This window comes from Mesoplodon densirostris, chromosome 3 (assembly GCF_025265405.1).
Source record: "Mesoplodon densirostris isolate mMesDen1 chromosome 3, mMesDen1 primary haplotype, whole genome shotgun sequence".
NCBI classification, from domain to species: domain Eukaryota; kingdom Metazoa; phylum Chordata; class Mammalia; order Artiodactyla; family Ziphiidae; genus Mesoplodon; species Mesoplodon densirostris.
Genome location: NC_082663.1, coordinates 58,831,053 through 58,846,153, shown reverse-complemented (window position 1 = coordinate 58,846,153; position 15,101 = coordinate 58,831,053). Strand labels below are relative to the sequence as shown.

Genomic DNA, 15,101 nt, shown 5'->3' with positions numbered 1-15,101 from the left:
AAATTATTCAACTCTACATCGCATGAATATAAATTTATAGATATACACTTTTATAAAAAATTAGATTATACTGCCCAAAATATTTTAAACTTAGTAAACCCTTGTGCCCCCAATTAATTATTTTTAAAGTATTAGTTCCAGAGAATGCCTTTTGGATGACTCATTATTATGGACAGCAGGTTGAAAAACACAGCAAGGTGTAAAATGTTGCTGTGGAAATATACAGATGGAGGTGGTACAGGACATGAGGTGACAGGCATTATGTAAAGTATTAAGGCATTAGCAAAGTAGTAAGGATATGAAATTGGCTAAAGCATAGTCCAGTGAAGGAAGCACACACAAAAAAAGTACAGTCGTTAAAAAAAAAAAAAAAAAGTACAGTCATCCCTTACACTTTAAATCATCTCTAGATTACTTACAATACTTAATACAACGTAAATTCTATGTAAAAAGTTGTACATGCAATGCAAATGCTATGTAAACAGTTGCTAGTGTGTGGCAAATTCAAGTTTTGCTTTTTGGAACTTTCTGGATGTCACCTCCCCAATATTTTTAATCTGTGGATGTGGAACCCACAGATACGGAAAACTGACTGTGGGTCAACTTTATATACAATGTGATCGATGTACTAAAAGAAACATGAGCAAGTGTACGGGTAAAGGAAGAGAATGACAGAGGATGATTAAGTCCACTGTGGGGTGGAGAGGAGGAGTAACCATCACAGAGGGCTTCACCTAGGTGGTGATATGTAGCAGGGGCTTAAAGAGAGCAGTTTCCTACATAGAAAATTGAGGGGCATTTCAGACAAGAGGGAGTACGAAAGAGACATGGACACGTAAAAGAGCATGATGTGTTTGGGGAACAGTGGAAAGTTTCAAGTGGCTGGAACCTAGGTTGCAAAGAGGAGAAAACTGGACAGTTAGTATGGTAATGCAGGTTGTTGAGTCAACTTTATGAAGAGTCTTGTAGATTCAGCTAAAACATCCAACCACGTGGATTATAGGTGTACCACTGTAGATGTATATCAGGGGAAAAAGATTAAGCTTGACATTTAGAATTTTAATTCTGGCAATTAAACTGGCAAGTGAAAGATGAAAGTAAACCAGAACAGATTGAAGGAAAGAAGACTGGTTTGGGAGAGCCTGACTCTGAATAGAACCCATATATTTTCTTTCATTATCTGACAACTTTCGAAGACCAATGCCTTTTTCTTTTTTGAAGCAATGTGTACTTTTACAAGTCAATTAAGTGATGTGAACTCCAGATTGCTTATGTATAAAATAAAGAAAGCTGGACTAGATGCCCACCAGGACTCCCCTGGCATTATACTTCTAGGTCTAAGAACAGGCCACCATTTTTTCCTTAAATTTGACTTTAAGCAAAATTATATGAAAATTGCTTCTTAATTATGAAACAATGGGTACTGAATTGTATTTTTATAATGTGCTAACTTTCTCAGGAAATCTCTTTCCTCCTGAACAACCGTCTTGCTCCACAGGTATGATCACTGAGATAATATGGGGAAGTGAAGGAAGTATCAGCAGGGAAAACTCTTCTGTACTTTGAAGACTTGAGTAGAAAATTCCAAGCATTTAGCAGTAAAGGGACATACAGAGAAATATCATTTGCATATTAAATCAAAACAGTTATAATTTAAAAAAAACACCTGAGTACATACTATTTCATTAATCCCACTGAGTTTTCCTGAAGTAAGCTTTGGTCTGGAAGCAGGCCTTGGAGGTGGGACAATGGTGCCTACAGAAAGAGGAGTTGTGGGCCTGGCTGGTGGGTGGAAAAAGAGAATTTGAAGAAAATCATTAGTATGTACCAATCCCTAGATAAAAACATTCTATTACAGAGAAACTATTAGGATTCAAAGCTCATTTTTCAGAAGTTCTTTTTCTTTAAAATGTAATTATAGCTATTTGTGAAATGCTATGAATGTATCAAGCATGCTTTTTTCGAAGCTACCAATAATATTCCTGAAAAAAATATTAACTTTTCAATAAAACTGACATAATATAAATTGTATTCCTGTTTCAATTATTTATACATATAAAAATTAAATCTAATAAGTAAGCTCGTGAAAATAAACCAGTTTAAGGCCTAAGGTCTTTAGTTTATTGCCAATACTTCTACTTTTACAGTTATTTACAAGACCAAGCCTTTGAAGCAACATCTTCAAAATAATAACATGAACTCTAAATAAAAGCATCTACCTTAATTAAACTTGTAATCTCACTGTTAAGTTGAAACACACTGTGCCATGTTTTAGTGACAATCAAACATATTTTTATAGCTTACAAAAAAAATTTCCACAAATCACTATAATTAATTTTTGGTAAATATAGAAAATCATATATTGACTTCGTAATTCCTACATAAATTTAGTGTTCAATGTTTTCTAACACTATTTGCAAATGTTGCAATTTTAAAAACCAGAAATACTAACCTCAGTATTCCTAATTAAAAATAACTCTCCAGGGACTTCCCTGGTGGTGCAGTGGTTAGGAATCCGCCTGCCAATACAGGGGACACGGGTTCAAACCCTGGTCCAGGAAGAGCCCACATGCCATGGTGCAACAAGGCCTGCGAGCCACAACTACTGAGCCCGCATGCCACAACTACTGAAGCCCACGCGCCTAGGGCCCATGCTCCGCAACAAGAGAAGCCACTGCAATGAGAAGCCCGTGCGCTGCAACGAAGAGTAGCCCCTGCCTGCCACAACTAGAGAAAGCCCACGCGCAGCAACAAATACCCAACGCAGCCAAAAATAAATAAAAACAAACAAAAAAAACCTCTCAGCATGGTAGAAATTAATGAGTGAAATTCAAGTGTATATCATGAAAAGTCACACATGTATTAACATAATCAAAGCAAGAGTGTAGAAGCAAATACATTTAAATGATCTTTAAATTAATTAAAATGATCCTCAAATTCTTTTGGTCCATTCTAAAAGATGAGTCTATAATTCAGATTGAAGAATATAATATGGGTGTGAAGAAATATGTTTCAGTAAGTTCTATAAGTTTACAGATGTGCAAAGTTAAAAATATAAGAATGGGCCTAAGTATGCACATGGGGAAACAAACAGTAAAGCTGAGGATCCTTGGTCAGCAATGGAGGAGTGAAAGGAAGGAGCATGGAGGTGGTAGGAAGAGACCTAAAGTAAAAGGTAGTCACACCGGAGTGAAAGCAAATGCATGGGGGTATGGAATGAAAGCAGATCATATGAAGAGATAAAAGATGCAAGCACCGTTCAGGTTGCTTGAAGAAAACAGTAAAAACCTGATAAGAAATCAAGTTTAGATTCTAAGCCTGCTGCCTTCTTCCAGTCAGCACCAGTTCTTTCATGCTGCGCCCCTACTTTAAGCTGTACATTGAAAGAAATGCACACTAACCTGAAGACTGTTACACTTCCCTGTGCTATGACATATTTACTTTAACGATAGTTCATTATCAATGAAACCAGCACTGACCAATACTCAAGTTATTTCAAGCTTGTGAGGGGGCTTAACATGGTAGAGACTTATACCTGAAGCTTCATTACTAATCAAGTGGCCTGTCCAAATGGCATTTAGATTGACTCAATCCAAGCCTGGTAGAAGTGTTAAGTTCACCTTCTTCAAATAATCAGAATTTGCTTTTTGAGAAAAAGTAATAACAATGCTCATTAATATCACTGTTTATAAATGAATCCATTAATTACAGTAATAAATTTATAAATTATAAACAAATCTATCTCCACATGCCAATTAGATACTGCTTCTAGAAGCCTCTGAAGGAGATGACTACAACTGTTCACAGGTTTAAGTATCTTAATTGTGTTTTGTGGTGGTGGTGGTGCTCACTTCAAATAAATGTCCACTAGATGCAGTATTTCAAGAACATGAAGTGACTTGTAAAGTATAAAACACAGGCAAAAAGAGCTAACCTACATCTGCTCTCTGACACTACCTAAGGGGAACAGATAAAGCATGTTTCCCATACCACCCTTCATCTGAATAAAGGCACAGACTAATCTAGGATACAGTAGCAATGATGATGATGCAGAAGAAAAACCAGCAGCATTGCTAGCTTCTTCTGTCAGTAGCTTTTCAGAACATTTAACATGGCAAAGGTCACGCTGATCCTCAGAGATGCAGCTGTTGGAAAAATCTCTCATCCAAAGCACCAGGGAACCCAAAGGTATTTTCAGCTTTATAATGCAATCTCTGGAATGCCGTCTGAGCTCCACTGGAGTCAGTAATTTTAACAAGTTCATCAGTAAAGGAAACCCACTGACTCTGCAACCATGAAGAAAAAGGAAACTTATTGTGCTCGCTGGTGGTGTCGTTACAGCAGGATAGCAGAGAGGGTTGGTGGAAAAGCCTGGTAATGGGTTTTCTAGACCCCAAATCTGACCTGGTTTCAAGTAAAGAACCAATTATCACACCCTCAGACAAATCAGTTTGGGAGAGAAAAGCAGAGTTCCTATTCTGTTCACTAAGGTCAGTGGAAGAAGAAGAAAGAAACTGAAAACTAGAAGCAACAGGAAAATTCTAAAACTAAAATATCAATCTGCAGAGCCAAATAGTTCTTATTTCAGGTTAATATTATTTTAATTACTCAAAACTAGAAAGATTTAATAATACATGGAACAAGAGCATGAGCTCAAACTTTATATTAACTGAGGGAAATAATTATGAGAATAAGAAACTTAAAATATGTATGAGTAAAATTTAAGGTCCAAAAATATATAAAACCAGAATTATTCCTGATTTTCAGAGTAGCAAAAGGTAATGCTAACAGTCAGTAAAAGTCTAAAGAGGTTTGACAAGGTGTCAAAGTGATGCTGCTGGGTACATGTGTTCCTCAACAAAGTGCCTGACTAGTGATAAAACTTAAAACTGTCATAGGAAGATAGACTAAATCAGTGTTGGAGTTAATATAAAAAACCAGCCTAATATTTTTCAAAAGATAATTTTACAGGGGTTTTACAGAGCACAAGTGCTCAATTAACCCATGGGTAGAGAAGAAATGGTCTATACTAGCACTTCTCGAAGGGAAGGAAGATATGAGCTATTTACATTAAATTTTACATACATATACTTTATCATATATAATTTATGTATATGTAAATTGTACATATATGTTTATTTGAAGAAGCAACTGAAAATACTTCTGTACCAAACTTTAAGCATGCTTCTTAAACATACAACAACACTGAAAGGTTTAACATATTAGTTACTGATAGGAATTATTTTCTTAGACTGGTTTAGCTGAGATGGAGTGATTAATGAATTAAGATTCTGAAAGGGACAAAGGAGAGCAGGGAATAATCTGACAACCTGGCCATTTCTAAAATGTGAAAATGGTACCAGTGTAGACGATGTTAAGGGAGACATGCACTGTAAAAAGCGGTGAAAATTTAAGAAAATTAAAGAAAATTTAAGAGAAAATGACTTTCACAATTTCACTTAGGGTCAGTCTTACAAAACAGGAGAATCATCTTAATGTATTCATCATTTTTATCAATAATTATATTCCGTCCAAGTGAAGACTTAATAATAATTACCACACAGCAGAATGTCTCTTTTCAACGTCACTAACATTCTTTGAAGGGCAAAATAATCTGACATTTTTTAGACTTAATAGGAAGTTTTTAAAAGGCATACCAAAATAAATTTTAAAGTAAGCAAAAAAAAAAAAGTTTTATCACTCCCTACCTACTAAACATCAAATGACAACTAAATGAAACTATCATTGTTTTACCTGAAGTTGAAAGTGATATGGGCAAAACATTCTTTAGATAGGTAGCAAGAGGAAAAGAGAGCACTTTTTTGAAAAGAAGGAGATTGTGCTGAAGAAAATAGAAACAAAGGGTGGAGTTATGAAGAAATTTCTATGTAACTAAAACCTCTGTGATAACAATGTGAAAATTTTTATTAAAGATTAATAAAACCAATTCATAAAATATTAACAAAATTAAAATTAGGACCTTCTCCATTCTAAAAACAGAACAAAACAGTATTCTGACATTTTTACTAAACAAAAAAAGAGACCTTAATATGACTTCAGTTTTTCCTATACAATTATTTTACTTACAAAATCTATTAGTAAGATTAGTTTCCTAAAACTAAACAGTAAACAAATGCCAATTGAAAAAGGCTATAATGCCACTTCAGAATACGTGCAATTACCTAATGACTGCTTCTTGCTGTTCAAAACTCCCAATTGTTTCAGGTTAAGGTTGCCTAAAATCCATTTATAATTTCTTTTTAAAACATTAGTTTCTAAACAGTCCAATTTTAAATACTAGTGTTTATTTTATTGTTAACAGTAAAATGTTTCAACATGGCTTATTGTTTTGTTAATCTGCCAGAGTATGATGAATTGAACAAAGATTTTGGAATTAGTAAGATCCAGGTTTGAATCCATGCTTCATTTCCTAGTTATGTGGTGTTAGAGAAGTTCCTGATCTCTCTCAGCTTTACTTTTTCCATTTATAAAACAGGGACAATAAAAAGGACTTCATGCAGCAGTTAATGAGATGAAATCAAACAGAACGTGCATAGATCCCAGCAAAGACACAGCAAGAACTCAAGTCAAGTTCTCTCCCCACCATTCCAGCATTCCCTTAACCCCAAGTACTGCACGGCATTTCTGAAATCCCCAAGAAGGCTGAAGATCAACTTAAAGTGATTTTATTTTCCTTTTTTGAACAAGCAGTTTTATTAAACATGCTTTGATGGTTGACTAGTGGGATTTCATATTTTGAAGAAAAGAAAAATTTAATATATTCTTGCCAAAAGAACAACTAAAACAGATTCATAAAGTTCTTTCATGTTGGGAAGTGCTAAAGCCTTTCTGGAAAGCAGTTTGGCAAAAAGTAACAATGGGCATATCTTGTGACTCATAAATCTTGTATTAATAAATTATTATAAGGATATGAGATGTGCACAAAATCTGCTGTATTTACGGATGTCCATAATACTAAAAACTAGATGCAACCTGAATGTCCATCAAGAATGGACTGGTTGTATTAATGCACATCTATGAAGTTGAATAATAAAAGTTATTATTTGGGCATTGACATAGGAATGATGCCTAGAAATAAATATATTAAGGGAAAAAAAGTTGGTGTTTGATGAATTTTTATTGTTAAAGCCGTATGGTCTTTAAGGTAAGTTAACAAAATCAGTATAAAATCACTTTTATATGGCAATATGATCAGAGGACAAGTTAAAATTTTGATCATTAAGTACAACATACAAGTAATGGATAAATCAATTAGAAAAAAGTAACTACTGCATTCCTTTACAGTTACAAAAAAAATAATATATATCTATATATATATGTTTACCTGATGATGATGATGAAGTTAGTGAAGTTGAAGAAGATGAATCAAGAGATGGTCCAAACAGGGGGTCCCAAGCAAGTAAATCACTGGTCCCTTTCCTACCATAACATTTTAAAAATAAGGATTTTAGCAAATGAGTATTTTATTAGTATAAAATATAGTAACTTATCTTTATTTCATAGAAAGCTCAATATATATGATTAAAGAGTTGGACATTGTGCTTCACATATGATTGGATATGTGAAGAACTTAATTAGCAGGTTTAATAAACTGATATTTGTCAACTGCTATAAGCAGAACCCACAATAACATTAAGTTTGCAAAGGAGAGTAGATTAATCCCCACTGATTAAATCTTGTTATATTCTAATAAACATAGGGGCTGTCAGAATAGAAATAATTTGTTTTACAAATGAAAAGCAGCATGGAGAGTCTATATGAGCTGCCTAAGGACACATAGCTAATTAATTCTATGGCACCATCAGATGTGCTAATTCACATCTGGAGCCCAGTCTTGGACAGAAAATTTCTTAAGTGATATGAAATCAGACAGAATTTTTATAAGGCCATACTTATTATCAAAGATGAAGAAAAAGGGTAAAGGATTTTTTTCAAAGTACTTTTTAAGTACTTTGGATGGTGGCTTAAGCTCCATGTATATAAACGACTCTATACAAACTTTCAAAGGTCTGATCACTGCAGTAGATCATGCATAGGAGGAATTCTCCCTAGGTAATCCACTACCTGGGCCACTAAGGTGGTCTAGCAAAATGTATGGGTCATACATGTCTCTTTATGAGAGGTTACCAAGACTATGGACAATATCAAGAGCATGAACATTCTCGTTTCAAAAAACTCAATGTGCTGCATAACCAAAGATTTTCTTCCACTGACCTCTTGGAATCCTTCAAACAAGTTACTCTCAGGATTCACCTCTTGGCTCTTTACTTTAATACGAACATAAATGTTTCTCTTTTTCATTTGAGTCATACCCTTTTAAGATGCTTAATCTCTAGGATCTTGAGCACCTGAACTTTGCCACCCCATCTTTTTTCAAATTAATTTCCCCAACTTTATTGAGGTATGTTTGACAAATAAAAATTGTATATATTTATGGTATAAAAAAAGAAAATCCCCATTTAAAAATAATCTAATGTATCAAACTACCATTATTTAAAATATTTTTTAGAAATCCTAGAAAACAGGCCCACTATAATGAAAATATTACAATTACCTATAAGCACATATCTAGTATCTCAACATGCACCCACGTGGAAGCACACTTATGATAAAGTATAGAATCACAACTGTATAAATGATTCCTAAAAACAAAGTCTTAAAACACTAAACTTATCTCTAAAAATGATAAAGCAAATGAATACCTCCCCTCTGCTCAATTAGTGCTTAGCTTTGAAACTTTCCATTTTAAACTATTCATTTAGTTAAGCCTACTTTTACTCATACAAAAAACATTAAAAGAAGGTATTCTTGTTGATAAATACAGAAGTGAAAAAGGACCCATGCAACACTGGCTTAAAATATTTTTCTCTTTTTAAGAAGAACTGGCAACATGTCTTCTAGACCTCTCCTTTTTCAACTTAATTGAGACACTTCTTCATTTTGAGGTTCATAACGTATACAGTCTATTTTACAAGGTCACAGACAAAATTGAAGGAAAACAGTGAGAGAATTTCCACGTGAATAACTAGTTGAAATATAGACATGTATGAATTTGGGATACTATCATTTATTTAGAAGCAGTGAGGACACCAAGGCCAAATACAGTTGAATGGATTTTTTACAAATTATCATAGAAAGAAATACTGTCAAATGAGAAAATAATTTAAAACTTCTAAAAACTCTATATGACGTTTCACAGCTTAGGAAACAGGATGATTAAAAACAGTCTACTGGAATTAAAACTACAGAGATAATAAAATGAAGGATACTTAAAATTTAAATGTAGTGGGGAGGGAATAATAAATAGGTGGAGGACACAGGATTTTTAGGGCAGTGAAATTATTCTGTATGATACTATAATGGTGAACACATATCAATATCCGTTTGTCAAAACTCATAGGATATACAACACCAAGAGTTAATCCTAATGTAAACCATAGACTTTGGGTGACAATGATGTGTCAGTGTAGCAAATGTGCTACTCTGGTGGAGGATTCTGATTGTGGGGAAGGTTTGGCATATGTAGAGGCAAAATGTATATGTAAAAATCTCCATACCTTCCACTCAGTTTTGCTGTGAACTTAAATTTGTCTAAAAAATAAAGTCTATTAAAAAAAATTTTTAACGTGGAACTTACTCATTGGATGCAGCAGATGGCTTTGATTTTGTTAACTCTTCACCTAATTAAAAAGTTGAAATATTATGAAAAAATTAATAATCCGAGTAATAAAATATTTTAATGTAAAGAGAACTACTACACATACATCAATTTTTAAATTCTGGCATTAATAACATATATAAACAATTATGAAGAAAAGGAAAATAAGCCTTTAACAGGTTTTCTACCATGCTTAAAAATATAAAAATAATAGCTGAATTTCTGCTAAATATTCATTTCTTCTAATATCTTTGATAAGAAACAACTTAAGTCAACTAAACTAATGAATAGTCAACTATTCATTAAACTGCTGTTCATAAAAAAAGGGCTACAACTTTAAAAATCAGAACAAATGTTTAAATACTTATGTATTTAAATAATGTATGTAATAACTCAAGAATTTTAACTGATGAACCATGAAAGCATTTTTCAAGTTCTGATGATATTATTAATGATTATTTTATTGACCAAAAGTAGTTATTAATTCTTGAAGAACACCCTATTTTGAAAAATAAAATTCTTATAAAACAATAGTCTCTTTATAAGGTAGTCTATTTTGCTACCTTCTGCATTTATAACATGAATCATTTCATAAGCAATTGGTACATGGAGGAACAGCATCAGTAGTACGAAAGTCCTGCTGGTTCGTAAGCAATTTTCATTGCACCTTAATGTTTTGCATCACCAAGCAATAGCTGATGAATGCAAAATACATCAACACGGGTAATTACAGCAAACTATGAGTAATACAACAGTGTACATAATGCCCATTCACACCACATTCTCCCATTTGGCTCATTTCAGCTGTTTGTTTTGCCTCATGGTGCTTACTGTGGTGTTTGTCATCTTTTTGCATTTTGTCCTCATCTTTTTTTTTTTTTTTTTTTTTAAATGGTACGCGGGCCTCTCACTGTTGTGGCCTCTCCCGTTGCGGAGCACAGACTCCGGACGTGCAGGCTCAGTGGCCATGGCTCACGGGCCCAGCCACTCCACGGCATGTGGGATCTTCCCAGACCGGGGCACAAACCCGTGTCCCCTGCATCGGCAGGCGGACTCTCAACCACTGCGCCACCAGGGAAGCCCTGCCCTCATCTTGATAACTCAGTAGCCCCCTTTTATACTCATTTTCCTCACATCCCCTTATCATCAAGCTACTTACCATTTATGTTTTGAAAGTAAAAGCCTACTTTTAGTTTGGTATTTATTATGAATTTAATAGGTCTTTTAAATTGTGCTAGAATTTTAAATTACAATTGATGTCATGGTTTTTATTAAGCACCGTGTTCACAATATTGCATAGCTTTTGTGTGGGCTGCCTCAACTCTATTTTCCCCACAACTCTTGTTATGTTTAATACATGATTCTGCAAATGGTGTTAACACCCCCAAAACATTTTTAGTGTAATTTGAGTTACTGTACTAAAAATCTTATATTAGAAGTTGCAATTGTGATACGACTTAAAAATAGATCAAGCTAAAACTCATCTTTCTGGGGACTTCTCTGGTGGTCCAGTGGCTAAGACTCTGTGCTCCCAATGTGGGGGGCCCGGGGTCAATCCCTGGTCAGGGACCTATATCCCACATGCCGCAACTAAGGGTTTGTATGCCACAACTAAAGATCCCGCACGACACAACGAAGACACTGCATGCCGCAACTAAGACCTGGAGCAGCCAAATAAATAAATTTTTTTTTAAAGTGCCTTCTGGCTCATGAGGATGAGTTATGCTAGTTAAACAGTTTTATATGCTTATACAGAAGGTGCTCTTTGGCTTTGTTGATTTCTGAAAAACGTTGTAGCCACGTATTCAAGTTTAAAGCATATCACAAAACTAAAAGAAATAGTATAGATAAGTTGCCTTCTGTTGCAAAACAAGTATCCTTCTAGTCTGTAATTATGGCTCATGATGAAAAAGGACCATTTCTACAACTACATATGTTAGGCTACAAGCTTAGCAAATTCCCTGATAAATTTTAATAGACTTAAATAGCCAACTTAAATGTCAAACTTACTAGATGAATTCCGATTCATCTGCACCTAAAATAGAAATGCAAAAACTAAGTACCATTAAACAAATAATGTAATGCAGTAATAAAATATTTGATAAAATGTTAATACTGGGAACATAATTTTAAGTTGTTTTTAATACACCTGCTCAATTATAAACTGTATTTACATAAAAAGGTTACAGAAAAAACTTTTTTGTAGTCAAAAAATAACACGTGTACCTTTAAATCATTCAATAAAATGCTTTAAAATACCAGTATCTACAGCAACATACTATGACTTGCTAATTTAAAAACACAAATATTTTGAAAATCAACGTTCAAATATACACTTTCTTTTTAAGTCAATAGGTAAAAATATAAAATCTTGCACTTACTGGGCTGTGTCTCTAGTAGTACATGGAAGGAAAAAGAAAAACATAGTGTTTATAAAAAAGGAAAAAGAAAAACATAGTATTTGCTTTAGAATTTAAAATATATTTCCTTGCTCTAATAATCTGTCTATTCTCGTCTTAATCATGTCTACTGATAAAATCTATATACCTTAAAACACATACAATGTTGAAGGGAATAACAACTTAAGCTAAATAAGCAAACTGGGCAATAAAATATACTCTCAAGACCCCTCTTTTCAAATATTAACAATTAAAAATTTTCTGATTATTATTTATTTTCTGAGTATGAAGGTAACACGTTTACTTTTTTTTTAAAAAATAGAAAAGAGCACAGAGCATCAATTACCTTACTACCCAAAGACAGATGCTTAACATTTTGATATATATATATCCTCTAGGCTTTTATTTATTTATATATATATTTAAAATTAGTTATGCTCTTACACAAAAATGTTTAATGGCTTCACAACTTCCTACTTCAAATATAAACCATAATTTAATGTTGGCATTAATGTTAAACAGGGCCTCCCTGGTGGCGCAGTGGTTGAGAGTCCGCCTGCCGATGCAGGGGATGCGGGTTCGTGCCCCGGTCTGGGAGGATCCCATATGCCGCGGAGCGGCTGGGCCCGTGAGCCATGGCCACTGAGCCTGCGCGTCCGGAGCCTGTGCTCCGCAACGGGAGAGGCCACAACAGTGAGAGGCCCGCATACCGCAAAAAGAAAAAAAAAAAAAAAAAAATGTTAAACAGTAATGGTAGAATAAAACCTCACTTCAGAAATTTGGTGGAAAAAAGTTCTCAAATTCTAGAAGTGTATGACTGGGAGAAAAACACTTTTTCTAAACAAATATATAAAGTCTACTTAAAATATGTAATTAAATAAATAATGTAATTAATGTAATTAATAAAATACAAAATGGTGAGAACTTTTATTCTCCATCAGCTACAAGTATGTGCAGATAAACTAAACTGACATTCTAAGACATGCTTTTTTCCCATAATTTAACATTTCTAAATTTAAGAGTATGACATCGATAGAAAGATTAGAGTGATTTTTTTTCTCCCTCAAAAGCTATCAAGTTTAGTATCTCAGAATTGAGGAATTAACCACTATCACTAAGAACTCTTATTTGCCTTTTCCTGTATGAAAAGTATGGAAAAACAACCATTAATTACAGCGACAGAAGAAAAAAAAGCAAAGATATAATTTAATTTCACTTGAAATTGATTTTTATGGAATTCCTTTTACATAAAGTTCACCAAAAAAAATGGATGAAAAACTTTAACATTAGATGAGGAAAAGGTTAATACTGTAGTTCACAAAACTCTGCCTGAGACATATAGCACTATTTATAAAATACATCAAATGGCAGAAATAGTGCATTTTGCACATTTTTGTTTAAAATACATTCAAAAGAAAGCAAAACTAAACCAAACTCAAAAGTTCATTTGCCTGTATAAAAATTATAAACTGTATACCTCAATAAAGCTGAAAAAATTATAAATATTTCCTCATCCAACATGCTTAACTATTTACTATGTGATGTTTTAATTTTCGTTAGTCCTAAAACTAATCAGATGCAGGTAGATGAGCTTAAAAAAAACCAAAAAACCAACCCCAAAAGCTTCTGTATAATGAGTGCAAACTTGCTTATTTTCTTACTTACAGATATTGCTGGGGAGAGCGTTATATTTCCTATAGATACTTTTAATTCATCCAAGGAAGCCATTGTGTGATGTGAGTTATTCGGATGCATAGGTTTGATTTCTATCCGATACTTCTTTGGTTCTTCATCTTCAGAATCAGAATCACTAGATGAGTAGAAATGGTTCTCTTTGGTATGTGAGTATCAGTTAAAGAATTGAGTTTTTAAATTATCTTAATGCACAACCAGTTTTTCACACATTTATAAAAAGGAACAAAAAAACTGAGATAAGATGGACTTTATCAGAAATGTAACTACTAACTTTTATTCACAGCATGTCAAATAAAGATCATAGAGGCACATTTTATTACAATTAATTAAAAATTTGAAGAGTCTGTATTAAATAATAGATTATTTTGTTTTAACTGTCTACTTATATATGCCAACACAATCCATAAGAATATCCAGATGATGAAAGGATATCATTCTGATTTGCTTCTGGTTTTATACTATAGCCTTCTTCATCCACATCAGGAATGTTCTATGGGGAAAAGAAAAAGAAAAACTTTACTGTAACAATGCCTCCAACTGCAAAAACATTAAAGGTTAGCAAAACAGCCTTAACTATTACCGAGGAGCTTTATCATTTATCAAATATCACAGATTTACAAAATTATTAAGACTGGGAAATTATGTGTTTTTAGATAATTAGCTTCAAATGACACTCCACGCTTCAGACGTCTGAAAGAGAAAAGCACTGCAAAACAAACAGGATAAACACTGAAAGGAAGAGAATAGGTGTTTGGCTAGGCATGCCAGCAGTTTTGTGAATAACCAAATTTTCACCCAAATCTTCAAAGTGAAGAAATAAAAGCAAAAGATTGTATGCATCCATGGAAGAGAGGTGGTAAAATCAGAGGACTGACAGCTTAAGTAAATGGAAATACATATCAAAAATATAGAACAGGGACTTCCCTGGTGATGCAATGGTTAAGAATCCGCCTGCCAATGCAGGGGACATGGGTTCAAGCCCTGGTCCTGGAAGATCCCACATGCTGTGGAGCAACTAAGCCCGTGCGCCACAACTATTAAGCCTGCGCTCTAGAGCCTGCATGCCACAACTACTGAGCCCACATGCTGCAACTACTGAAGCCCACATGCCTAGAGCCCGTGCTCCGCAGCAAGAGAAGCCACCGCAGTGAGAAAGGGTAGCCCTGCTTGCCGCAACTAGAGAAAGCCCACATGCAGGAACAAAGACCCAACACAGCCAAAAATAAATAAATAAAATTAAAAATATACATATATAGGGAGAACAAAAAAACAAAAAAAAAGACTACCAAGAAAATTTACACTAAAATACCACCTCTTTTCCATGAGAC

The 15,101-nt window shown here is 34.0% G+C and overlaps 1 protein-coding gene across 2 annotated transcripts in view; it reads right to left on the bottom strand.

Annotated features, from left to right (window-relative positions):
• Window positions 1-15,101, bottom strand: part of FCHO2 (FCH and mu domain containing endocytic adaptor 2) — a 115,121-nt gene that overhangs the window by 28,611 nt on the left and 71,409 nt on the right. For both annotated transcript variants that reach the window (XM_060093033.1, XM_060093032.1), the window contains exons 12-18: window positions 14,206-14,263; window positions 13,744-13,919; window positions 12,061-12,072; window positions 11,690-11,714; window positions 9,659-9,701; window positions 7,346-7,440; window positions 1,679-1,782 (exon numbers count right to left, since the gene is read on the bottom strand). In XM_060093033.1, the coding sequence (XP_059949016.1) occupies window positions 1,679-1,782; window positions 7,346-7,440; window positions 9,659-9,701; window positions 11,690-11,714; window positions 12,061-12,072; window positions 13,744-13,919; window positions 14,206-14,263 (513 nt within the window). The remainder of the gene's footprint in view (window positions 1-1,678; window positions 1,783-7,345; window positions 7,441-9,658; window positions 9,702-11,689; window positions 11,715-12,060; window positions 12,073-13,743; window positions 13,920-14,205; window positions 14,264-15,101) is intronic.